The following is a 26,987-nucleotide window of genomic DNA, read 5'->3' as shown; positions in this document are numbered from 1 at the left end:
AACCTCTCCACTTCCTGTCCCCAAGGCATCATTTTCCACAGAAATATATATTCCTCTCGTGTTTTGTACCTGAAGACCAGTTGTACTGAGTTTTCCCCAACAGGGAGCAGTGTTGTCTTTGTATGAAATCTCTTCAATAAATAAATCGTTTTTGTATGAATAAGTGTGTTTGTGTTATGTGCACATTCCAGAGGAGTAACATAGGAGCTACGCTGAGGTGTCAGCAAATGTTTTAATATTGAAGTCTGTTTTATTATGCTGAACAAAAATATAAACGCAACATGCAAAGTGTTGGTCCATGTTTCAGGAGCTGAAATAAAAGATCCCAGAAATGTTCCATATGCACACATTTGTTAACATCCCTTTGTCAAGATAACCCATCTACCTGACAGGTGTGGCATATCAAGAAGCTGATTAAACAGCATGATCATTACACAGATGCACGTTGTGATGGGGACAAAGGCCACTCTAAAATGTGATGTTTTGTCACACAACTCCATGCTGCAGATGTCTAAAGCTGAGGGAGTATGCGATTTGAGTGCTGACTGCAGGAACGTCCACCAGTGATTTTGTGTTCATTTCTCTATCAATTTGGCAGTATGTCCAACCAGCCTCACAACCGCAGACCACATGTAACCACACCAGCCCAAGACCTTCACCTGTGGGATTGTCTGGGGGGGGGGGGGGGGCTATGCTCTCCCAATTCCACCTATGGCTGCGCCCTTGCCCAGTTGTGAAATTCATAGATTAGGGCCTAATAAATGCATTTGAATTGACTGATTTCCTTATATGAACTGTAACTCAGCAAATTATTTTAAATTGTTGCATGTTGTGTTTGTTTTTGTTCATTATAGATAGGAGAGTGTGCTGAAATTGCTTTGGGACGGAATCGAAAGCTGTAAATGAGCTGTGAACTGTGGGGCGAGGGTCTCAGTCTGGCTTTAAACTTGAAATGTATAATAGAATGCACAAGGAGCAATTTCAAAAATGGGTAGTGTATCAGTTCAGGGGCTGCATATGTGTGGGAAACGTTAGGACGATTCTATGGGCCTGTGAATGACAGGGGCCCTAAACAAGTATTATAACATTAGGTACATTTTTTTTCAACATTAAATTATTAACCTATCATCATTCATATATTTTTTATTTACAATGTACTAATAAAACTAACGGTTTCTTTTCTTGTTTTTGGCAAAAAAGTACAAATCCATAGAGCCTCTACCCCCAAACCAGGCGCGAACGGTACTTGCTAGCAGTGAATTGCGAGTGAGGAGTGCCAGTGGAGCATCATGTCTCAGCTTCCTAAAGAAAAATCTGGTTTCCATAAACGAAAAAGACTGGAGAGAGAAAAGGAAGGGTGACAGTATGTCACCCAATTGTTCACAAAGGAAGGTGGGTGTAGTCTGTGAGTGGTGGAAATTAACCTGGTAGCGTAGTCCGTAGTGAAATAGGCTACTTTTGATCCCCTAACATTAGTGAGTTAATATCCTCACATAAAATTCTGTTGTTTACATTTCGAGACTCTTTCAGTCGAGATTTAATCAATGCAGGCAAACTTTTAGCAAGCTATTCATACTAAATCAGTTCTCCCTGCCCCTGCCTGGTGCCAGGCCCAACAGATGCAGCTTCAGGCTCAGTAGCCCTGTCACCCCATCCCCATACCCCTGAACCAGCCCTGTCTCCTCATCCCCATACCCCTGAACCAGCCCTACTCCCAACTGAAGGAGGTGAGCAGCATTGTGTTCAATGACATGTCAGTTAGCATAATTGCAGGTACTGCAATTCATTGAGGACAGGAATGTGATTCTCCAGTCAGGAAACATCTCACTTGACACAGAGGCAGCCAATATCAGAGCCTTAAAGGAAGAGATGCGGGCTCTTAGAGATGAATGGGAGTCTCTCCTGTCTGAGGCAACACTGATTGCTACGCAAATGGATGTTGCACCTCAATTGAGCAAGGAACACAGCCGCCAGAGGAGATTCCATGATGAGACCTCTCAAGAGGAGACGGCTCAGGACAGTGCAGCAGTTTTGGAACACTGTTTTTTACTGCTATGGACAACATAAGTGACTTGGACACTTGGTTCCACACCACTGCAAAAATTGTAGAATCATTTTCTGCTGTTCTGAAAGTTGGACAGATTCGTGAGGATAAAGTCCCTTCTGTGTGCCAACCACTGATCATGAAGTATTCCAGAGATCTTACACCTGAGTTTCAACATGAAGTAAGACACCTGAACACTGTATATGCTGCCACTTTCCCCTCTAACTTGTCTCCTCTTGGTCTCCCGAATGCAATTTGTAAGATGCAGCTGCAAAGCATTTTTGGAGAAGTGTGCATTGCTTTACACATATTTTGCACACTGCCTATTACTATTGCTGGTGGCGAGAGAGCTTTCAGTAAGCTAAAAACTATTTGAGGTCCACTATGTCCCAGGACAGGCTTTGCAGTCTTGCCACTCTGTCCATTGAAAGTCAATTAGCTAGAAAGCTGGATATCAGAGACTTGATCAGTGACTTTGCCAGCAAAAAGGCTCGGCGCTGGGCTCTTGGTGAGTAACGCTGAGCAAGGCCCAGTGATAACTCTTAAATGGCATGGCTATGGATATTGGATCACTACACACATGATGCCCACAGGCTGAGAACAGACTGAAAACAGTTCAAAAATATGCTTCTGATTTTATTATTTTGTTTGTTATATCATTCTATAGATGATCATGTTAATTCATTTTAATTGAAGAGATTAATGTATATTTAAGTTATATTTATTTTAAGTTATTCATTAATGTTAAGAGAATTCTCCATTCAAGAATTGTACCATTAAAATTACATTTTGACTGTAAAAGATGATGGCCTTCAGCACTTCTTATAGAGGGTATCAGTCTTGCATCAAATAGTGAATTCCACTGTATGCAGAATGTTGCATGCATATCTGCACAGTCTTATATTTTCACAGCTCACTGTCAGTAAATATTGGACTACAAGAGAGTTGTAAGCCTGCAAAGCTAGAGTTATTTAAAGCTTTGAATGGGTCGATTGGGTTCTGGAGGTGTGTGGTTACAGCAATTGCGCAGGGTTGGTGTGGCCTGTGGTGGTGTGGCCCAATGTGATATCTTTTCATGGGGCCCAAAATCCCTGGCGGCACCTCTGCATCAGTTCCTTTTTTTTAATGTAGATTTTTTTAGCCCATAGATATTGTTGTAATTGTTGTGAAAAGTTTGGGACCACTGCACTAGACCACCCGTGGCCACAGAAACCAAGGTTTCTTATTTGCTATGCTCAAGCTATTAGGCAGCGCGAGCAGAGCGAGAACCAATTAAAACTATTGGCCTTGGGAGCAAGCTGTGTCAATCATAAAAATTGAGCCAGAGCGTAATTTTACGCTGAGCAGCGCAAGCCTCTCACAGAGCGTTTACGTCCATGTTTAATTTAAATAAATAGGAGCAACTCTTGATCTGCAAAAGTTCTGTGTCTGGTGTAGCAGGCCACCGGAGCTACACTCACTCACAGCTTAAGGATTGGAAAAGCAACTCATCTCTGACCATTTTAACTGTTCATTTCACCAACTTAAATCATCAAAACTATTGTCGGAGCACCTTTTTTTATCATTCACCTAGGTCTGACCCAGTTTGCGTATATTTAAATTACATTTTTGTCATTTAGCAGACACTTATCCAGAGTGACTTATAGTGCATTCATTTTAAGATGGCTAGGTGAGACAACCACATATCACAGTAATAGCAAGGATGTTTTTCCTCAAAGTAGCTTTCAGCCAAGTCACAGCTACTAAGGGGAGAAAAGTAAAGTGCGAGTGTTAGTTCACAAAAGGCTTTTGTGTGTGTGTGTGTGTGTGTGTGTGTGTGTGTGTGTGTGTGTGTGTGTGTGTGTGTGTGTGTGTGTGTGTGTGTGTGTGTGTGTGTGTGTGTGTGTGTGTGTGTGTGTGTGTGTGTGTGTGTGTGTGGTGGGGGGGGCGAAGAGATGGATACTGTGGACTTTTTTAAGATACTCTTTGAAGAGGTAGGTTTTCAGATGTTTTTGGAGATGGGCAGGGACTCTGCTGTTCTAGCTGGTTCCACCATTGGGGTGCCAGGACAGAGGAGAGCTTGGACTGGGCTGAGGGGAGCTTCCCTCCCATAGGGGTGGAGGAAGGTCAAGAGACCAGAGGTGGCAGAACAGAGTGCTCGGGTTGGGGTGTAGGGTTTGTGCATAGCCTGAAGGTAGATTGGAGGGGCAGTTCCTCCTGCTATTCCGTAGGCAAGTACCATGGTCTTGTAATAGATGTGAGCTTTGACTGGAAGCCAGTGGAGTGTGTGGACTGCGGAGGAGCGGGGTGACTTGGAAAGGTTGACAATACTCCTCAAGTTGGCCATAGGCATATCTATTGAAGAACTGTACATAAAATACTATCTCAAATAGTTTTAAATATGCTACTAACACTACTAACTACAGAAATCTATTATTATTTTTTACATCAATCCAGAGGAAGACAGCTCATAAAAATGTATGGATTAGAGTAAATGAAATGGTACCATTACGTTCCAGACCAATTTTTAAATGCCACCAGCCACCACTGCACAAATCATACTAGATTATAAAACATCTCAATATATAGTCTTTTTTTTTGTTTGAATGTGCTTAGTTTTAAAGAGGTCACTATGCATCAGGGTTCTTCGGTTCGTAGGGATTGATGGTGGGTCCAGGGCCGTAGACACCAAACAGAAGAAAACTAACCGAAAAGGGGAGGAACTACCTGAACTTGACTAATACAAAACTTGTTTTTGTAGTTAAATGTATTCTGTTACAAAACGGTTTTGCTACATGTGCACTAATGAAAATGACCCAGGGTCATTTCCTCTTGTTAGCCAGAAGGGGGCGGTAGGGAGCAGCTCTACCAGACAACATCTGATCAAACAACAGGACCGAACACATCATACCTGCAGGGTGGGGGTGGGGTGGGGGGGGGGAGGGGGGGGGGAGTTAGAAAAGAGGAGGGAAGAAGAGAGTGGGAGTAAAGTCAGAAAAACAGAAAAGGAAGTGGACCCCATAGTTCACCTGTGTGTGTGTGTGTGTGTGTGCGTACCTAATAGAGGAGCCAGCCAGTAAACCAGGCAGTAATCCAGAAAGGAGTGCCCACTGCAGGAGAACTGGGTGGAGAGGGCCAACGCAGGGTTAAACACAGCCCCCGTCATCTTGCCACCTGCAACACAAACACACAAAGGCTTAAACACTGCTCCTATCACTGACACCTGCAACAATAACACACACACAGGGTTAAACACCGTAACCCACCTGCATAGGTCAAGGTAGCGGTGAGTGCTGCTATGGCATGTACCCGGTACCTCTGGTCCATAGTGTGTGTGTGTGTGAAGGCGGTTTGCATGGCAAAGGCCCCTGCCAGCTCCACAGCTGCAGCGGTGACCAGAGGGCCGGGGAGCACCAGGCTGGTGTGTGTGTCTGTGTGGATGGGGCTAATGCATTGGAAGCCCTGGAGTGTGTGTCTCAGGTGCAGGTCAGAGAGACCGAGGGCCCACAGCCCCTGTAGCATGGTGCGAGCCACGCTTGCTGCCATGAACTGGCACACCATCCTCAGCACACCGCTCCTGAATACAATAGAGTAGAATAGAATATGTATCCATATAATACATATCCATTATAGAAAGACGGCAATAGAATGTAATTATGCATAGAATAGAATATGTACCCATAGAATTTAACAAAATATACACTACCGTTCAGCTAACACAACGTGCCATTGGAACACAGGAGTGATGGTTGCTGATAATGGGCCTCTGTTTCCTATTTAGATATTCCATTAAAAATCTGCTGTTTCCAGCTACAATAGTCATCTACAACATTAACAATGTTTACACTGTATTTCTGATCAAATTAGATGTTATTTTAATGGACAATTTATTTTATTTTCTTTCAAAAACAAGGACATTTTTAAGTAACACCAAACTTGTGAACGGTAGTGTACATTTTACTTTTACATTTCTATTATATTCTATCTATTATAAAGAATATACTAAAATAGGTATCCATTACATATAATCAACAATATAATATATAATGTATCCATTACATATAATCAACAATAGTATCCATTAGAAGGCCAGCATCCCGGAGTCGCCTCTTCACTGTTGACGTTGAGACTGGTGTTTTGCTGGTACTATTTAATGAAGCTGCCAGTTGAGGACTTGTGAGGCGTCTGTTTCTCAAACTAGACACTCTAATGTACTTGTCTCCTTGCTCAGTTGTGCACCGGGGCCTCCAACTCCTCTTTCTATTCTGGTTTGAGACAGTTTGCGCTGTTCTGTGAAGGGAGTAGTACACAGCGTTGTACGAGATCTTCAGTTTCTTGGCAATTTCTCGCCTGGAATAGCCTTCATTTCTCAGAACAAGAATAGACTGACGAGTTTCAGAAGAAAGTCCTTTGTTTCTGGCCATTTTGAGCCTGTAATCGAACCCACAAATGCTGATTCTCCAGATACTCAACTAGTCTAAAGAAGGCCAGTTATATTGCTTCTTTAATCAGGACAACAGTTTTCAGCTGTGCTAACGTAATTGCAAAAGGGTTTTCTAATGATCAATTAGCCTTTTAAAATGCTAAACTTGGAATAGCTAACACAATGTGCCATTGGAACACAGGAGTGATGGTTGCTGATAATGGGCCTAGACAATGTCTACACTGTATTTCTGATCAATTTGATGTTATTTTAATGGACAAAAATATTGCTTTTCTTTCAAAAACAAGGATATTTCTAAGTGACACCAAACTTTTGAACAGTAGTGTACATTTTACATAGAATATAATAGATTTTTCATACAAAAATCTCTATTATAAGGAATAGACTAAAATAGGTATCCATTATATATAATTAACAATAGAATAGATCATGTATCCATTACATAGAGACAACAATATAATAGATAATGTGTCCATTACATAGAATCAACACTAGAGTAGATCATGTATCCATTACATGGAGACAATTATAGAATAGATAATGTATCCATTAGATAGAGACAACAATAGAATACAGTAGAATAGAATAGAACCTGGCAGTGAGGCGTCCCCGGTAGGTGTATTCCAGCGTGCTACAGGGGTTCCCCAGGGCTCCATGGAAGGTGAGGCCATGGACCACAGATGCCAGATATGTGAGGCTGAGACAGAACTGAGGCTGCAGACGGCCCTCCTCCCCCAATAGACGCAGCTCTAGGTTGCAGATACACAGCTGCAGCGTAGAGACCAGCTCCACTGCGTAAACAGCAGACAGACACAGCCCTCTGGGAGCTAGTAGCTTGGTTAAGATTCTCCTGCTCAGCTCACACAGCAGCACAAAGACCGCTAGCAGACACAGAGACACCACAACGCCTGACATCTCTATCTGCAGATATCTGCCTCTCTCCTCAGTCTCGGTCTCTCCGCCTCTCTCTCTTTATGTGTCTTCTCGCGTGCTCCTCTGGATCTGTTTTCTTACGGCTGCAGCAGGCTACCGTGTGCGCGCGCGTGTGTGTGATCAGAGATGCGCTCTGCTGTAGATGATGCTGAGCTTGAGCTCATTTGGTGCGCAAGTGACTACCTCCCTCCCTCCTCTTTCGTCTCTCTGGCTCCCTGCTCTCCTCTATGTCTCTCCCTACACTGCGCTTCTACCTCCATGCCCATTGCTGCTATAACGTGGCCAGGCTATGTGGTGTGATCCCCCCACCCACCACCAGAGAGAACAGTAGTTATACAGATTCAATGATGTCATACCATATACATGTATCGTATGGCCCAAATGGCCCCCTATTCCCTAGATCCCTATATAGTGCACTTATTTTGACCAGAGCCCTATGGGCCCTGGTTAAAAGTAGTGCACTACAAAGAGAATAGAATGCTTTTTGAGACAGGCCTATGTCTATGCCCATCACCCTCACTCAATTACACACACGTTTTCTCTCATCCTTTCCTTATATCCTCTCCTTCAGAAGATTCAGTGATTAGTCTGATGATAAATGATGCTGATAAATCTAAATAAGGCTAATGTAAAATCCAGCCAGTGATTGACCTTTGCACCTGTCAAGTCTGTAGCCTACAGATGAATAAAGTGGGCACAAGGAGAGAAGGACACAAGGAGAGAACACAAGGATAGGAAGCGATACACATATACTGTTGAGATGCAGCCCCGAAAAGTAATCGGGAAACTCATGGTGAGACCCACCTCACCTCCCAGTGAAACAAACAGCCAGACAGACCAATAAGCACACGACTGAGCTTCAGCCTGACCGCTGGCATTCTATAAACGAGTATAGTGGGCGGGCGTTGCTATGTAGCAGGGTGGTGTGTATCTAACAATAGCCAGGGATTGGCAGAGCCTGGGCAGAGCGATAGAAGAAGGGTTTGGCAAATTGGGCAGAAAGAAAAAACTGAAGCGACTTGAGCGAATGCATGTGTGTGAGTGCTGGCAAAGAGATCGGATCGCCATCAGGAATTTAAAAAAAAGACACGACGAGAGGTGAGTTTCTCCTATTCCTTTATCCACAGACAGAACCGGGCATGACAGTCTTTTTAGTTTTACCTTCCTTTACCGGTACATTACAGGACTGTTACCACCAGGCAGACAGAAGGAGCGTGCTCACTGCGCTACAGTCTAACGGAAAGGGAACGTACATACAGTAGCTTTATCAGTGGATGGACTTGGGGCCGCGACACAGATTTATCGTTACACTGATGTTGCCCTTGGGGGAAAGGAACGGGGTGCTTTATGTGTGTGGCGGTGGAGCTCCTGTGTATATGTGCGTGTATATGTGTGTGTGTGTGTGTGCGCGCGCGGACCACTTGTCTGTCGCTTCAGGGCCGAACGGTATGAATGAAACATTTGGGAATATACAGTTATCATTTGAATGTTGATCGCCTGGATGAAAATTGGCAAAACATGTCATGGTTAAACTGTTCTGATCTCATGTATAGTCTAGGCTAGATATTACAGAGTGTATCCATTTTAATGCAGACATTTTCATTTATTTAATGTCTTTAGGAGAAAGATGTGAAACGAATCATTATGCGTCATGGGGAAACCTTCCGATCCTTCCGGTGTCCCTACCCCATTGAAGTTGACATTTCAAATGGTTAGGTTTGGGTATGGTAAAGCTAGGGGTTAACATTAGGGTTTGGGTTAGGGACGTCCCAAGGATCCCGTATAGCACTTACGGGGGAGAGAGACAGACAGACACACACATACACACAGACAGAGAATAGAGAGACAGAGAGGGGAGAAAAGAGCGAAAGAGGGAGGGAGAGACCGACAAGCTGAAAGAGAAAAATACTAGAAGAAACAGAAAGAGAGGGTAGACTAGATAAGTGTAGCTGTAGCTGCCTGATTAGTGACAGTGCTCCACAGCCTTCACTCAGTTTGACTTGACACTTTGAATAAATGACACATCAGGAATAACAGGCTAACCAAGAAGACTAGGCTAATCTGGGTTGGGGAAACAACACAGTTTGCATCCCAAATGGCACCCTTTTTCCTATATGGTGGTCAAAAGTAGTGCATAATATAGGGAATAGTGTTTTTATTTGGTATGTAGCCCCATCTTAGTGCCGTCTCTCTCACCATTGGTCTTGTCTTAATTCTGTTAATGTGCCTGAGTCAACATTGACCTTCGTGCCCCATAAAGGTTTAATGGCATCAATATGTAGAGGAATAAGTGAGATGTGATTGGCTGGCTGGAGGAAAGTGGGATGGGTGTATGTTATGTACAAGTGTAAAACAGTGTAATAATATTATTATTAGCCTCATCAATGTGATATGAAGAGATGTTGGAGGATGTGGGGGTGTAAAGGGGGTAAGAACATGGGTGTGGTCTTCTGGCTGCATTGTCTCTCACCTGTCAGGTATTTATACCCGACAGACTGTTTAGGGTTGGACACTTTAGCCAGGCCAAGGTTTAATTGTGTGTGTGTTTGTGTGTGTGTTCTCTCTCTGACACACACAGAGGGAGGGAGTATTTCCATCATTTGTGTCTACCCTGAGCTCTCTCCTTCTAGTGTAGTACTGTAGAGAACAGAATACTGGCATCAGAGCTAACCTGTCCACTGAAGCAAAAATAATACTATCAACTATAAATATCTCTCTCTCTCTCTCTCTCCTCTCCCCCTCTTGTGTTGTAAGTGTTATCCTTTTCTCTCACTTTACTCATCCTACACCTTCTCCCTTCTCTCTCTTTCCCTCTCCACACACACACACACACACACACACACACACACACACACACACAGTGACAGGTAGTGCTGCATTAGCATTTAAATTCCCATCCTGCTGCTGACCTTATGGACCTGTAGTTAAGTCCTCTTTCTCTCTTTTTGTCTTGCTTAGAGTGTGAATGCGTGAACAGCTGCAGTAGGAATCTCACCTCCTCTCTATATTAATTTAGCTGTTTTCTCTACCTCAGATGACCTCCATTGATAACCATTATCCTCTCAAATACACACACACACACACACACACACACCCTGCTGTTTTGCCATCTGGTCGGCTGGCGGTGTGGTGAAATGTCTGAGGAGTCTGATAGTTTGGTGTTAAAGGGAAAGTTTGGGTGTTAAATAGATAGGTTGTGTTCCCCTGCTCAGACATTGCTGATGCATGCTAGATCTTACAAAACCTGGATAGGTATTTTACGTATCAGCTAACCATGTATGTTATAGTCTATGACATGGCATGCAACCATTGGTTGATGCATGCAATGTCTGAGCAGCGGAACACAAACTGTCTGGGGTAGGATATTTTGGGTTTGAGTTTAGTGTTAAAGAAATAGTGTTTTGTTAAACCAAATCAAATTTTATTTGTCACATGCACCGAATACAACAGGTTTCCCCTTACAGTGAAATGCTTACTTACAAGCCCTTAACCCACAATGCAATTTTTAGAAAACTAGATAAGTAAAAAATAAAATGAACAAATAATTAAAGAGCAGCAGTAAAATAACAGTAGCGAGGCTATATACAGGGGGTACTGGTACAGAGCTAATGTGCGGGGGCACTGGGTAGGATAGAGTTAAAGTGACTATGTCCCCTAACCAATGGGATAGTTTGGGTGTTAGTTTAGTGTTAAAGGGATAGTGTTTTGTTCAATGGATAGTTTGGTGGCAAAAAGGTAGTTTGCTATAGTCAGAATATGGAAGAAGTCCTTATTTGATCTCTCTTTGGCTATCATGCTAGCTGGCTAACTGGTTAGCTGGCTACACCTATGTATTGAAAGACTAGCCAGCAGGTTAGTAGCAGGGTAAAGTGTCTCTGAGAGTTGCTGGCTATTTTACACCCCTCTCTCTCTCTCTCTCTCTCTCTCTCTCTCTCTCTCTCAGGAGATCTGCTAACAATCACAGACAGCTCTGCAGCTAGCAATACTCAATGTGCATACAATGCATTTATAAAACCATAACAGTGGTTGGAGTTTAAATATTTACCATTTGAATAGTTAAGGGCCTCCTGCTACCATGCTGAACTTTTGTTCTCTAGTTAGGCTAGATACGTTTTTACACACACACACACACACACACACACACACACACACACACACACACACACACACACACACACACACACACACACACACACACACACTTGTCTAGTTATATCATTCCTTTTCTTGGGGGTGGAGCAGCTCTGGGCTCCCAGCAGGCTTTGCAACATGCATTATTTATGGTGATTGGGTTGGTGGGCAGGGCCAGACAGCTGGTGAGCAGAGACCCTCATACCTGTATGGTTGTGTGTGTGTGTGTGTGTGTGTGTGTGTGTGTGTGTGTGTGTGTGTGTGTGTGTGTGTGTGTGTGTGTGTGTGTGTGTGTGTGTGTGTGTGTGTGTGTGTGTGTGTGTGTGTGTGTGTGTGTGTGTGTGTCTGTTCCAGTTCTGTGTTTAATAGTTATCATATGAGGAGTGAGTCGTTCAGTGGTGAGGTCACTGACCAGCCCTCTCCCTGTAGTTTACTATGGACAGGCACAGAGAGGGGGAGAAGGAGAGAGAGATTATGTGTTGGGTACTTAGACTAGTCAGTGGCTCACAGCTCTCATTCAATTCTCTCTCTCTCACACACCCTTCCCTTTTTTCTCAGAGAAACAGGGTGAGAGAGGGCAAGGGGTAGAGGGGGTAAAATAGAGGGATCAGCTTCAAACACTTTTTAGTGAATAATGGAGCTCCTAGTATTCCTCAGGACTGGCATTGTTCTCTTTCTCTCTGCTTCGCTCCCTTGCTTTCTACTCCTCTATCCATCTCACCCCCTTCCCTCTTCAATGCGTGCACGCGCGCACACACACACACACACACACACACATCTTCAGAGGAAAAGGAGAACGCAGTCAGTGTGAGCGTCTCTCTAGGCACGGTTAAACGAACAGACAGCAGATGTAAAGAGAGCAATGCAAAGGGAGACAGAAAGAAAGAAGATGGATCTTTTTCTTCTTTGTGATTCAAAACAATCGCCTGGTGGAACTCATGATGATGTCATGGTGATGGAGTGTCAAGGAGGAGAGGAAAAGGGGGAGAATGTTGGGATGCACCCCACCCTAAGAATCTGCTGGCGACTAGATTCCTGTGATATCTCTAGGCACCCATGGAGAGCCGCGACACACACATACACACACAGTGCATTGATGAAAGGTGAGGAAGGCTAGTCATACATTTGAACACACACACACACACTAGGATACGCCCTATGAGCACACTGGGAATCTTGACTGTTGTCATCATCAATTCCGAAACACACACACACAGCCAGAGTAGAGTGTATGTTAAAGTGTATTTGAAAGCCTTCTCAGGTCGACATTTTTAAGACGCCAACATACACTGATTTATCAACACTGGCTGCTGTGTGTGTGTTTTTCTCTTAAGCTGACATTAAGCTCACTTAGAGTTATTAGGAGGACAGACCTCTCACAGTGCCGGGCTGCAAAGCATCTTTGGATGGTAAGCACTTAATGTCCTCCAGTGAAAGAAAGAATGAAGGAAATATACACTACCGTTCAAAAGTTTGGGGTTACTTAGAAAAGTCCTTGTTTTTGAACCCACACTGGACAGACAAACTCTGCCTAGAAGGCCAGCATCCTGGAGTCGCCTCTTCACTGTTGACGTTGAGACTGGTGTTTTGCAGGTAATGTTTAATGAAGCTGCCGGTTGAGGACTTGTGAGGCATCTGTTTCTCAAACTAGACACTCTAATGCACTTGTCCTCTTGCTCAGTTGTGCACCGGGGCCTCCCACTCCTCTTTCTATTCTGGTTAGAGCCAGTTTGTGCTGTTATGTGAAGGGAGTTGTACACAGCGTTGTACGAGATCTTCAGTTTCTTGGCAATTTCTCGCATGGAATATCCTTCATTTCTCAGAATAAGAATAGACTGACGAGTTTCAGAAGAAAGTTATTTTTTTCTGGACAGATGCATATCTTCATTCCCGGTTATGTGAAGTCCCTAATTAACTTTAATTTACTGATTTCCTCATATGAACTGTAACTCTGTAAAATCTTTTAAATTGTTGCATTTTTATTTTTGTTCAGTATAGTTTGTTGGTCATGGTGATGTAGTAGGTCGTCATGGTGATATTGGTGATGTCATCAGTCGGTCATGGATGAGAGAGTGTTGTTGATTTTCTCTCTTTGGCTTCATTTCCTGCTCTTAGGCGTGAGAGAACACTGCAGTATCATAGACCAGCTGGTACACACACACACACAGAGGGTATGTCTCTTGGAATCAATTATCATCCGTTCTGCATGGTGGAGTGCCTGTAGTGAGACGAGGTGATGTGTGTGTGTGTGTGTGAGAGAGGGGGATGGAAATAGAAGGAGCGAGAGCAGGAGCTCTCAGGTTTTGGTCTGTGTGAGTTTGGTCATTTGAATTGTGTGTGAATAGAGTGAGAGTCTTCCTGTCACTGTCCATCCATCAACACCGTAACCCCAGGCAACGAGAGGGGGAAGGACAGGGAGCCAGGGCAGTACCACAACCTCTTTTTTTCTCTTTACCTTCTCTCTCACTGTCTCTCTCTCAATATCTCGCTGTCTCTCACTGCATGTCCAGTTCAGGCTTGGCTTGTTCCTCACTCATGCAAAAATGTACCCCCCCCCCCTCTCCCCCTCCACAGCCAGCCAGCAGGCGCTATGCTATGCTGCTCTCTCTCTCTCTAATTGTGTGTTTGGCCATGTCCTCTCTGCCATCTGCTCGGGCCTGTTGTGGGACTCCTGGGAGTGGGACACACACACACCTTCAAGTTCTCTTTATGAACCCATCTATTTTCAAATAATAAGCATTCTGTCCTCATACATAATATTCATACAGTCATTATTATAATAATCATGTATTTGTATAGTGCTTTTCAATACAAGTAACAAAGTGCTTTACATCATAAAATGATCAAATGAAAGTACTAACAAATAAACAAAGACAAGAGGAAGGACAATAGAAGAAATGGCACATTTAAGCATATATTAAAGTCCTACATTAAGATCATCTTTATAAAAGTGTGTCTTCAGCAGGGATTAAAAAACAGGCAGTGAATCTGCAAGCCTGAAATCCTCTGGCAGACCATTCCAAAGTCTAGGGGCCCTAATGGCAAATGCTCAGTCTCCTTTAGTTTTCAACCTAGACTTTCGAATGGTCAACAGTGTCCTGCCAGAGGATCTCAGGCTGATATATAGGATGGGGGCTAAACCGAGTCTAGCCTTAAACATGATTAATAGTGTTAAAATCTATTCTAAAAGTGACTGGTAGCCAGAGAAGCTGACATGGTTACATTTTCTGGTGCCAGTTAAAAGCCGAGCGAGCATTTTGAAATAACTGTAGACAATGGAGTGATTGATTGACAAAGAGTGTATACAAAGAGTTACAATAAAAGCATGTATAACTTTCTCCAGATCAGTGACCTAGCTATATTTCCTAGATGATAAAAGCATGATTATGTTGTGATTACGTTGATATCTTTTCATGACAATGATGATAATTCTGATCTTTGTTTGGGAATTTAAATAAACCAAGAAGCTAATGTATCAGAGAGAACAGTCTGCTCTCATCTACTTGAAAGACTGAAACCTGGTGTGTGTGTGTTTAAAATATGGTAAAATATGCATTGGAAGTCTCTCTCTCTCTCTCTGCCCTAGGGGCTGGCTCATTAACATGGTGGGACAGGAATACTATTTGATCTTTTTCTCGCTTTCTTGCTTCCTTTCTTAATTTTTTTCTCTTGATATTGTTCTTTCTTTTGTTGAAAAAAATGTCATCTCACACAAACACACACAAAACGATGAGCGTAGGCTCGATCTGTCTAGTCATTAGCTCCACCATGGGGGGGGGGGGGGGTCTCTGTCTCCTCAACTCCCCAGGGATAGTGAGGTCTTCTGGGCTTGGTGTATTGAGGCCTCCCCTCTCTTCCCCTGCTGGCTGTGGAGGTTTAGCTAATTCAGCTGATCAGCAGGGAGGAACACCAACAGGCTAACCCACTGTCTCTGTCAGACAACAAAACAATATGTGTGTGTTTTGTACTTTTTAAAATTGGTCACAAAAAAAAAAAATCAGACAGGGGTGAGACAGGGTTGTAATCTGAGTCCAACCCTGTTTGATATCTATAGCGTCAGCTCAGTCAGTGGAAAGCACCAGAGATGCATCTCAAATGGCACCCTATTCCCTACATAGCATACTACTTTTGACTAGAGCTCTATGGGTCCTGGTCAAAAGTTGTGCACTGTAAAGGGAATAGGGTGCCATTTGGGACGTAGCTCAAGATGTACCTTCTTATTAGTCTTCTGCTCAGTGTGTGTGGGTGTGTGTGTGTGTGTGTTAGTAGGGTGATGTGTGATGACAGGGTTGTGTGTATAAACTAAAATGTGAGACCTCCCTTGTGTCTGCTCGCCAGAGGAGGATTTGAATGGGGAGAAGGGGGAAGGTGAGATGGGGGAGGATGTGTTTGATGTCTGAAGGAGGGAGGGAAGATGGAAAGAAGGGAGGAGGTGACAAAGGTGCTCTAGAATTACAGAACCATATCAAGTACAGTATGTGTGTGTGATCCACCTTGTGGCCAGCTGCTCTCCTAGTCACCAGAGCTGTGAATGTGAAGAGGTGTGTGATTGTAGACTGTGTGCATTTGTTTATACATCTGTTTAGTGTTTGTGTGACAAATATACTGTTGTTCCACACTTTCATGACGTGTGTGTGTGTGTGTGAGCCACAAACCCCACCTCCTACCCCATGACTCGTTCTGACATCACAGACTGTGACCTCATTATGACTAGAAGGCAGCAGAACAGAACTCAAGTCCAAACACACACACTCTCACCTTCTTTCACACATACAACCCCCCCCCCCCCCCCCCCCCCTGCAGTTAAAGGAGGACTGAAGAGACAGAAGCTGGAGCCAAGATCAGAGTTCCAGCCTGATAGACAGACAGACCTGGGTAAGGCCAGACAGAACCTAGCCACTGCTAATGTAACACAGGCGTCACTGTGCCTGTATAGAAGTGTACTGTAGCTTCCTTCACTGTCCCAGTCCTCTTACTGCGCTCTAACAAGTGGTTCGCAAACGAGAGACCGCCCGCTTGACAACTGCTTAGCCAGCTACACCACGAAGAGCTAGCAATTCAGCGACAGGAAGGGAGCCATTTCAAGCTGTAGCATTGCGGTATACGATATTAACTCTGTTACACTAACCCTGAGGTATGATGAGGTCAGTGTACCAGATGATTACAAATCAGATGTAAATGTCACATTATTTACCATGTGGAAGTTGGTTCATTCCTGCATTGAGACGACATGAACTCTGTTATTCTCCTGTACAGTGGATTAAGGTGAGCTAAAATAAATCAATCTGCTTTTTTCGTTTAGTGCTCCAACTTTCTACCTCAAATTAGTCCTTTTGGACGTTTTTCTTGGTAAGCTCTTCTCTTGACATGAACTCTGTAAAACTGTCCTGTGTGTGTGTATCTGACCCAGATAGTTGTTCTCTTTGGTAGACTGTGTCCACCAGAGCATTCACTATAGCAGGTTAGCTTACATCCCCTATGTGAATGACTTTGTGTGAGTGAGAATCTGTGTCTGTGTGCCATTTTTAGATGTTTGTGGTACAACCAGTCATTAGCTTCTCTCCTCAGTTCAATGGCTCTTAGAATTAGTTTGTGAGCAGAGGCAGCAGGGTTGTGTGTGTGTCTTTCTCTTCCTGGATTGTGACTCAGTGGTCAGTGTTTGCAGCGTGCACGCACACACTCTGTTTCCGGGAAACTGGCCTGTAAATGATATGTGTGTTTCCGGATCAAACAGAATACCAGCTTGTCAACTATGGACTAGTAGCTCTACTACCTGTGTCATGTTAGCTGATAGGCTAGTTGACTAATGCTCTCTCAGCTGATGGGCTAGTGGAATAATGTTCTGTCAGCTAATTGGCTAGAGTACTAATGTTCTGTCAGCTGACAGGCTAGTGGACTGGTGTTGTCAGCTGATTGGCTAAATATTTTGTCAGTTGATTGGCTAGTGGACTAATGTCATGTTAGTTGATAGGCTGGTAGACTGGTAATGTTCTGTGACCTAATGTTGATTGGTTGTTCCAGGAGCAGCCGGCGTGTAATTGGTGAAGATGTCTGATAATGGGGACATTGAGGACAAGCCCCCAGCCCCGCCCATGAGGAACACCAGCACTCTGATTGGCTCCTGCAGCAAAGATCCCGCCCCCCATGGCTCCAAGCCCCTCCCCCCCAACCCAGAGGACAGGAAGAAGAAAGATCGCTCCATCAGATCCATCCTGACAGGAGGAGGAGACAAGAGTGAGTCCTGTGTGTGCACTCGCACAACGAAGGGAGGTAACCAGGGGGAAGACAGACATCCAAATCCCCCAGGATCCCTTGCGGTAGCTTGCATGGTTAGCCTTCCCATGAGCCTCTCCTCTCTCCCTTTCTCTCCTAATTTTATCTCTCTCTTTATCTCTCTCATAGCCAACAAGAAGAAGGAGCGTCCAGAGATCTCTCTGCCTTCTGATTTTGAACACACCATCCATGTGGGCTTCGATGCGGTCACTGGAGAGTTCACAGTGAGTCCATGTGCTCTACATCTATGCTCTACTAGGGTCTGTCTACGTGCTCGAGATCTAGGGTCTGTATCTAGTAGGGTGTTTAACAATGATTCAGCTGATCAACTATGGCCTGTGTAGAATAGTGGAGGATCCTCAGAGGAGGATGGTGAGGACCATCCTCCTCCGTGAATGTCATACATTTTTTTTAATAAAAAACAAATTTAAAACACCTACTCCCCATTCACACCTGAGACCTTGTAACACTAACGAGTCACATGACACCGGGGAGGGAAAATGGCTAATTGGGCTCAATTTGGACGTTTTCACTTAGGGGTGTACTCACTTTTGTTGACAGCGGTTTAGACATTAATGGCTGTGTTGAGTTATTTTGAGGGGACAGCAAATTTACACTGTTATACAAGCTGTACACTCACTACTTTACATTGTAGCAAAGTGTCATTTCTTCAGTGTTGTCACATGAAAAGATATACTCAAATATTTACAAAAATGTGAGGGGTGTACTCACTTTTGTGATATACTATATACACTGCTCAAAAAAATAAAGGGAACACTAAAATAACACATCCTAGATCTGAATGAATTAAATATTCTTAATAAATACTTTTTTCTTTACATAGTTGAATGTGCTGACAACAAAATCACACAAAAATTATCAATGGAAATCAAATGTATCAACCCATGGAGGTCTGGATTTGGAGTCACACTCAAAATTAAAGTGGAAAACCACACTACAGGCTGATCCAACTTTGATGTAATGTCCTTAAAACAAGTCAAAATGAGCCTCAGTAGTGTGTGTGGCCTCCACGTGCCTGTATGACCTCCCTACAACGCCTGGGCATGCTCCTGATGAGGTGGCGGATGGTCTCCTGAGGGATCTCCTCCCAGACCTGGACTAAAGCATCCGCCAACTCCTGGACAGTCTGTGGTGCAACGTGGCGTTGGTGGATGGAGTGAGACATGATGTCCCAGATGTGCTCAATTGGATTCAGGTCTGGGGAACGGGCGGGCCAGTCCATAGCATCAATGCCTTCCTCTTGCAGGAACTGCTGACACACTCCAGTCACACTACTGAGCCTCATTTTGACTTGTTTTAAGGACATTACATCAAAGTTGGATCAGCCTGTAGTGTGGTTTTCCACTTTAATTTTGAGTGTGACTCCAAATCCAGACCTCCATGGGTTGATAAATTTGATTTCCATTGATACATTTTTGTGTGATTTTGTTGTCAGCACATTCAACTATGTAAAGAAAAAAGTATTTAATAAGAATATTTCATTCATTCAGATCTAGGATGTGTTATTTTAGTGTTCCCTTTATTTTTTTGAGCAGTGTACACAGTGAGGAAAAAAAGTATTTGATCCCCTGCTGATTTTGTACGTTTGCCCACTGACAAAGAAATGATCAGTCTAATTTTGCAGAGGGGTCAAATACTTATTTCCCTCATTAAAATGCAAATCAATTTATAACATTTTTGACATGTGTTTTTCTGGATTTTTGTTGTTGTTATTCTCTCTCACTGTTCAAATAAACATACCATTAAAATTATAGACTGATCATTTCTTTGTCAGTGGGCAAACGTACAAAATCAGCAGGGGATCAAATACTTTTTTCCCTCACTGTGTACATATTAATATATTAATGCACTACTTTTGACTAGAGTCCTATGGGCCCTTGTCAAAATGTGTGCACTTTATAGGGAATATGGAACCATTTCAGACGCATCCTCTCTATTTCATTATTACCCTCAATGCCTCTTGCTCCCTCTCTGTCTGTCATAGGGGGAGATCTTAGGAGGAATGGAGCGAGTGAGTAGAGGGAAGCAGAGTGGGGGATGATACTGTAGGATGGAGATATGACCCAGTTCTCTGACCACTGCAGACACGACATCTCTCTCTTGTTACTAACATTGTGTGTGTAGGGCATGCCGGAGCAATGGGCTCGGTTGCTCCAGACCTCTAACATCACCAAGCTGGAACAGAAGAAGAATCCTCAGGCTGTCCTTGATGTTCTCAAATTCTATGACTCCAAGGAGACCAACAACAGCCAGAAATACATGAGCTTTACAGGTACACACACACTAGCATGTATACACACACACACATTCAGATGTTAACACACACTATTTGTCAGAACACACACACCATTTGTCTTGTTTTCTCCTCCTTTATCCTGTTTTCCTTCTCCTCTACAGACAAGAGTTCAGACAACTACAGCTGTTCCAACACTGCCGTAAGTCTCCTGACACACCCTATTTAATTATACATTTTTTATTTAACCTTTATTTAACTAGGCAAGTCAGTTAAGAACAAATTATTATTTACAATGACGGCCTACCCCAGCCAAACCCGGACGACGCTGGGCCAATTCTGTGCTGCCCTATGGGACTCCCAATCATGGCCGAATGTGATACAGCCTGGATTCGAACCAGGGACTGTTGTGACAGCACTGAGATACAGTGCCTTAGACTGCTGCGCCACCTGGGAGCCCCTAATCATATATAGTGCACAACTTTTGATCAGGGCCCATCACCACAATTCTGTCTAGAGCCCTATGAGCCATGGTAGGGCACTATATAAGGAATAGGGTGCATTTTGATAGGAACATATCTCAACTATCAATGTGTGTTTAGAGCATCTGCCATAGATGAAGAATGGCAAAAAGGAGGGATAGAGAAAAATGGGATAAACAGAGAGAATGAGAGGTGGAGATAAGAGATGGTGGAAGAGAGAGCAGAGGACAAAATGGAGAGGTATGCCAATCAACAGTCCTTGAGATGCATTCCCTGGCTCTACTTCTCCCTCTCTCTTTACCTCTCCATCCCTCATTCCCTCCCTTTGTCTGCACTGTCTGGGAATCAATATATTTTCCTCCATTCACCTTCTCTATCTGCCTGGCTGTCAGTCAGTCAGAAGGAGAAGAAAGGGGGAGATGGAGAAGGAGTGAGTATTAACAACAGGAAAAGAAAGTGAGCTAACTGAAAGTGATGTCACATCCTCTTCAGAGCTCCAAGGCTGTGTCAGAGACGCCTGCCATAGCAACCGTATCTGAGGACGAGGAAGATGAGGCCACGCCCCCTCCTGTTGTCGCTCCCCGACCAGAACACACCAAATCAGTAAGACACACGCCACACACATACACTCAGCCCCCTGGCTCCAGACAAGGTAAATAAAGTCACACTATCCTTGTGCTGCTCCTCACTAACAGACTCAGCATTGTGTGTGTGTGTGTGTGTGTGTGTGTGTGTGTGTGTGTGTGTGTGTGTGTGTGTGTGTGTGTGTGTGTGTGTGTGACGATCATGGGCGGCAGCAGGGGGCTGAATTTAGATACTAAACTCACACTGCCTCTCTGTTCACTCTGTTGTCACAGAAAACACACACACACACACACACACACACCAGAGAAATCCCCTAGAGAAGTCTGTTCTCTGATTGGCTGAGAGGGGTCTTTTCTTTCGGTCCGAACTGAAGTGGCGTCTCAGACAGGGCTACTGCCATGGCGCCACTGTTGCCACGGTGATTTAGCAGCTTAGCGCACCTGACTGGGACACACAGACACAGTAAAATAAGGAACAGTAACTGTAACTGAGTTGGTTTGGTGGACCACCAATTGCATAAGCTATAGCTCAGAAGGCTAACATTGTCCTTCTCTCCCTTCTTTCACCCTCCCTCCCTCCCTCCCTCCCTCCCTCCCTCCCTCCCTCCCTCCCTCCCTCCCTCCCTCCCTCCCTCCCTCCCTCCCTCCCTCCCTCCCTCTCTCCTTCCCTCCTCCTCTCTTTCTCAGATATACACTCGTTCTGTGATAGATCCCCTCCCAGCTCCTCCCACCAGAGACGTTGCCACGTCGCCTATCTCCCCCCCACCTCCGGAGGGCGCCACCTCCGCCATCACACCCCCCACTAGCCCCACCCCTAGTCCTGCTCCTGGCCCCTCCCTGCCACGCCCCGCAGACAAAACACGCAAGAAGAAGATGTCTGATGAAGAGATACTGGAGAAACTGCGTAAGTAACGCATGCACAGACACACACAGCTAGTCTGAAAGTTGCAATAGAAGTAAACTGCACTGGCTGCTGGTTTCAGATCCCTTGTACTATCTCCTGTCATTGTTCCGTAAGATATTCTGTAGTGATGAATGGTGTGTGTACTCTGTAATCCATTGGGTGAGGTGTGTGTGTGTGTGTGTGTATAACTAGTTCAACTATATCATCCTATGATGCTCCATGCCTCAGATGTACTCAGGTCTCCCTCTACTGGTAAGAAACAATACTGTCACTCAGACATCCTCCTACCCTCCTACCCTCCCGTCCAACCCTGGCATCTGATTGGTCCTCTTCTCTCTCTACTGTCCAATCTCCTGGAGTTACTGAGTGATGCTGTTAAATTGAGCATCTGACAGTCTCACCTCCAACTGTGGACCTAACAAGATGTTCTGTCTGTTACTGTCTCTTTTTCTCTCTCTCCTCCTCTCCCTCTCTCACCATCTGTCTGAGTCCGACCAGCATGTCTTTGACCTGACCCTGACAGCCGTGGTCCTACAGTGGTTTTAAAGTGAAATCTCTGAGAGTCTCTGTACTGTAATGGTCCCACTTCTGCCTCTATGCCTCTTCTCTGTTTCCCTGTCTGTCTGTCTCTCTCTGACTCTTCACTCTGTCTTTCTGTTTCATTTATCAAATCAAATTTATTTATATAGCCCTTCGTACATCAGCTGATATCTCAAAGTGCTGTACAGAAACCCAGCCTAAAACCCCAAACAGCAAGCAATGCAGGTGTAGAAGCACGGTGGCTAGGAAAAACTCTCTAGAAAGGCCAAAACATAGGAAGAAACCTGGAGAGGAACCAGGCTATTTATTAACCTCACTTCTTTCCCTTCCTCCCTCCTCTCAGGGAGTATAGTCAGTGTGGGAGACCCCAAGAAGAAATACACGCGCTTCGAGAAGATCGGACAGGGGTGAGTCTACACAACACACACACACACACACACACACACACACACACACACACACACACACACACACACACACACTTCACTTCTTCACTTCACTTCTTCACTTTGAAATGAAAGAAGTCTCTCTCCCCTCCTCTATTTCCTTCTCCCTCCAGTGCGTCAGGTACGGTATATACAGCCATAGACATCGCTACAGGCCAGGAGGTGGCCATTAAACAGATGAACCTGCAGCAGCAGCCGAAGAAGGAGCTCATCATCAACGAGATCCTGGTCATGAGGGAAAACAAGAACCCCAACATTGTTAACTACCTGGACAGGTGAGACACACACACACATCGTTTACTAGACAGGTGAGACACGCTTACAAACACACACACTCCTAAACGCACACATTGACATGTAAACACACATATTAGTTGTGAGGACTAGATATCTTCATCTTGTCTTTCGGCTTCTTCTTTTTCACACACAGACAGACCCTAACCGTCCCTCACATCCTCTATCTTCCCCTTACCATTGACGAACTGGTACAGTGGTGATATTTGATGTTACCATGGTAACATGGGTGTGGTTGTTGTGTTTCTGTAGTTACCTGGTGGGGGAGGAACTATGGGTAGTGATGGAGTATCTGGCTGGAGGTTCTCTGACTGACGTTGTCACGGAAACATGTATGGACGAGGCTCAGATCGCTGCTGTGTGTCGGGAGGTCAGTGCTGCTGTGTGTGTGTGTACATGGCTTGTCGGCCTGCTTTCTAATTCAGAAAGTGATGCTTTAAGCACTTTTGTACATCTCTCTCTCTCTCTCTCTCTCTCTCTCCAGTGTCTGCAGGCCTTGGAGTTCCTCCATTCTAACCAGGTGATCCATCGTGACATCAAGAGTGACAACATCCTTCTGGGAATAGACGGATCAGTGAAACTCAGTATGTAACACACTTAGGGTTGGAGATGGGGGCATTAATGTGCAGTGTCTCCATTTGACCAGCAGAGGGAGCTCATAGTCTGTGTTCTAATGCAGCACTACCACTGTGCCATTGCATATTTAGTCTTATATAGTGCATTAGAGTGCAATGACCTATTCTAACATGTGTGTTCTCTCTCTCCTCTCTAGCTGACTTTGGGTTCTGTGCCCAGATCACTCCAGAGCAGAGTAAGAGGAGCACCATGGTGGGGACTCCCTATTGGATGGCTCCAGAGGTGGTGACCAGGAAGGCTTACGGTCCTAAAGTTGACATCTGGTCTCTAGGCATCATGGCTATAGAGATGGTGGAGGGAGAACCCCCTTACCTCAATGAAAACCCACTCAGGGTAAGAGGTAGAGAGAGAGCGAATGTGTGTGTGTGTCTCTCTGTCTTTGTGTGTCTATAACGGCCCCTGTCTGTCCTGTCCTATCTCCTAGGCGTTGTATCTGATTGCGACCAACGGGACTCCAGAGCTTCAGAACCCAGAGAAACTGTCCTCAGTCTTCAGAGACTTCCTCACCTGTTGCCTGGAAATGGATGTGGAGAAGCGAGGGAGCGCTAATGACCTACTACAGGTAGAGAGAGAGAGAGAGACAGACAGATAGAGAGAGAGAGGAGCATAAGGTTGGTTTCTGCATCAAACCACATGACTAGTTTTACCACTAATAAAACTAAACCTATCTTTCCTCTCCTCGTTTTCCTCTCTTCTCTCCTCTCCTCCTCCTCCACAGCACCAGTTCTTGAAGGTGGCCAAGCCTTTATCCAGTCTGACTCCTCTCATCCTGGCAGCCAAAGAAGCAGCCAAGGCTAACCGCTAACCTGCTAGATGCTAGCACAATGGATTCCCCCCCCCCCCCCCCCCCTCGCCTATGGACCCAGACAGGGGGTGTTTCAGGGTGTCCCATCCCCCTCAAACCCTTGACCTATCATGGTGACTGTGGGAAGGACGCTCTTACTGATGTCATTGCTGGTACAAATACACTGATCGGATTGGAGAAAAGTTCCAGGCCCAAAGACTCATGGGAATTGTAGTTTCAGCAGGAAAGTGTCTGAACTCTCAACAGACAGTGGCTCTGGACTGGATCTGATCTGACCTTTGAACTGTTTGTTTGTTTATGTCTGACTGTTATTTTCATGTGTTTAGGTGTTTTGTTTTGGGGAGAAGTGATTGGTTGATTACAGTGTAATGAAGAGACGCAAAGTGGTACTGTTATTGTCTAAGTCCCAAACGGCACCATAGACCCTAAATAGTGCACTACTTTTGTCAAAAATAGGGTGCCATTTGGGACAGTCTTTCAGTCTGATCAAACGTTGGAATGTCAAACGTATCTCCTTATCTCTTCTCCTCTCTCGCTCTCCCTCTTTCTCTCTCTCTGTCTGGCTGACTGAGATGACACGCATGACACCTTTTTTATGGAATGTCTAAAATCATAATAATAATAATACAACTGGTGATGATGATGATGGTACATGAAGGATGCCTGTGTATGATACAGTATAGAAGAACATATCTAAATCCTATTTTTCCAGTACAATCGGTATGGTACAATGTTGGACTGGTACTAGTCCCAAACTTCTGAAGAGAGTATGTACATTACATGTGAAAAAACGGCATAAAAACCCAACTAAAACAACCAGAAAAATATTGTCTGCTTTCTTTGTTTAGCAACGTGTTTTTCTTTATTCAGATGGAGTTGAAGAATACCAAGGTACCAATAAGAAGTATACTTTCTACTAGGAGGTTTGTTCTGTTTTTAAAACGTAGCTTTAACTACCCTCGGCCTTAAACTGTCTCACCGGTGGAAGAGTTCTAGCAGACAGTTGGACAGCCTCTAGTCTCTAGTGCTCTGCACGCTCCTCTAGTGCTCTGCACGCTCCTCTAGTGCTCTGCACGCTCCTCTGGTGCTCTGCACGCTCCTCTGGTGCTCTGCACGCTCCTCTAGTGCTCTGCACGCTCCTCTAGTGCTCTGCACGCTCCTCTAGTGCTCTGCACGCTCCTCTGGTGCTCTGCACGCTCCTCTAGTGCTCTGCACGCTCCTCTAGTGCTCTGCACGCTCCTCTGGTGCTCTGCACGCTCCTTTAGTGCTCTGCACACTCCTCTGGTGCTCTACACGCTCCTCTAGTGCTCTACACGCTCCTCTGGTGCTCTGCACGCTCCTCTGGTGCTCTGCACGCTCCTCTGGTGCTCTGCACGCTCCTCTGGTGCTCTGCACGCTCCTCTGGTGCTCTACACGCTCCTCTGGTGCTCTGCACGCTCCTCTAGTGCTCTGCACGCTCCTGCGGCTGTGAGAAGAGGCTAGACAACCTTCAAATCTTTTCAGTTCCCCAGAATACTATAGTCCACCTGAGGTTAGACCGGTTTAGAACGGGGATGGACTGTGTTGAACTGGTTCAGACCAGTTAGGATAAGGGTGGCGATAGTTATTGAAGTCTTCTCTTTCCTGTGTATTATAGACATAATTATGATGCTTATAAAAGTCTTATTTTGACTGAGACAAATCTCTATTATGGAGAGAGTCTGTCTGTCTCGGTCTGTTGGGTGTACCCCTGGTTAGGTCTGTTTATATAAAGTGTTATTGTAAGTGTTTCTCCTCCTCTGGGTGGGGTTCTTATCTGAATGGGAAATAAGACTCAAGACACTGATTCAACTGGTAATTACTGTTGCCACAGTCTTAATCTGCCTGGCTAGACAAAGGGTATGTGTGTGTCTGTGTCGCAACCCACCAGCTCTTTATTTCCCTCTCGCTGCCTCGTTTATCTGTCTCTGTCTATTCCTCGATCTCTGGGAGAATCTCAATTGCATACTCCTTGCATCCTCACTCATTGCCTCCTACTCAAAATCCATTGGATGAAAAAGCCATAGGTTTAACCCCTCTGGCCTTCTCCATCGCCCATGTACTATTGTCATTACATTAATGTGTTACAGATTACAAAGAGCTTCACTGCCCAAGATTAGAGGTGCACCCACACACTTTAGCCTAGGCTACTAAATAATGATAAACTAGACTATAACACTTTAAAATCGGTGTGGTTAAATCCGTTATGTTGCATCCCTC

General features: G+C 44.6%; 2 protein-coding genes across 13 annotated transcripts; one reads left to right on the top strand and one right to left on the bottom strand.

Annotated features, from left to right (window-relative positions):
* Nucleotides 1–4,362: 4,362 nt before the first annotated feature.
* On the bottom strand, nt 4,363–7,698 carry LOC110503347 (aquaporin-11-like). Its single transcript, XM_036961382.2, has 4 exons — nt 7,060–7,698; nt 5,290–5,600; nt 5,081–5,197; nt 4,363–4,934 (listed from the first exon to the last, which is right to left on the bottom strand). Exons 1-4 carry the CDS (start codon nt 7,380–7,382, stop codon nt 4,846–4,848), a joined length of 840 nt encoding a protein of 279 aa, XP_036817277.1. The 5' UTR covers nt 7,383–7,698; the 3' UTR covers nt 4,363–4,845.
* Nucleotides 7,699–8,230: 532 nt separating this feature from the next.
* Nucleotides 8,231–25,574, top strand: LOC110503826 (p21 protein (Cdc42/Rac)-activated kinase 1). Of its 12 annotated transcripts, XM_090218434.1 has the most exons (17): nt 8,382–8,498; nt 16,335–16,406; nt 17,553–17,765; nt 17,934–18,028; nt 19,810–19,836; nt 19,950–20,097; nt 20,223–20,260; nt 21,033–21,143; nt 21,812–22,028; nt 22,257–22,280; nt 22,912–22,975; nt 23,128–23,289; nt 23,561–23,678; nt 23,793–23,892; nt 24,081–24,277; nt 24,369–24,506; nt 24,663–25,574. In XM_090218434.1, the coding sequence occupies exons 3-17, from the start codon at nt 17,579–17,581 to the stop codon at nt 24,747–24,749; spliced, it is 1,713 nt and encodes a 570-aa protein (XP_090074560.1). In that variant the 5' UTR covers nt 8,382–8,498; nt 16,335–16,406; nt 17,553–17,578; the 3' UTR covers nt 24,750–25,574. The 12 variants fall into 12 exon arrangements, with proteins under 12 accessions (XP_036817276.1, XP_090074562.1, XP_090074566.1 ...); XM_090218433.1 differs by lacking the exon at nt 16,335–16,406 and having other exon boundaries at nt 8,343–8,498; XM_036961379.2 differs by lacking the exon at nt 22,257–22,280 and having other exon boundaries at nt 8,343–8,498.
* Nucleotides 25,575–26,987: the final 1,413 nt, after the last annotated feature.

Source organism: Oncorhynchus mykiss, chromosome 24 (assembly GCF_057628025.1).
Source record: "Oncorhynchus mykiss isolate SJ-2025 chromosome 24, ASM5762802v1, whole genome shotgun sequence".
Lineage (NCBI taxonomy): Eukaryota > Metazoa > Chordata > Actinopteri > Salmoniformes > Salmonidae > Oncorhynchus > Oncorhynchus mykiss.
This window is presented reverse-complemented; position numbering and strand designations above follow the sequence as displayed.

Bases quoted from the DNA above. Each gene is read 5' to 3' on its own strand.
- LOC110503347 (XM_036961382.2), bottom strand. From the start codon at position 7,382: ATGTCAGGCGTTGTGGTGTCTCTGTGTCTGCTAGCGGTCTTTGTGCTG. The intron at 5,198-5,289 runs GTGGGTTACGGT...TTTGTGTTGCAG, and splicing joins CGCTACCTTGACCTATGCAG to GTGGCAAGATGACGGGGGCT. The intron at 4,935-5,080 runs GTACGCACACAC...CCCACCCTGCAG, and splicing joins CTGGCTGGCTCCTCTATTAG to GTATGATGTGTTCGGTCCTG.
- LOC110503826 (XM_090218433.1), top strand. From the start codon at position 17,579: ATGTCTGATAATGGGGACATTGAGGACAAGCCCCCAGCCCCGCCCATG. The intron at 20,261-21,032 runs GTAAGTCTCCTG...CATCCTCTTCAG, and splicing joins ACAGCTGTTCCAACACTGCC to AGCTCCAAGGCTGTGTCAGA. The intron at 24,278-24,368 runs GTAAGAGGTAGA...CCTATCTCCTAG, and splicing joins TCAATGAAAACCCACTCAGG to GCGTTGTATCTGATTGCGAC.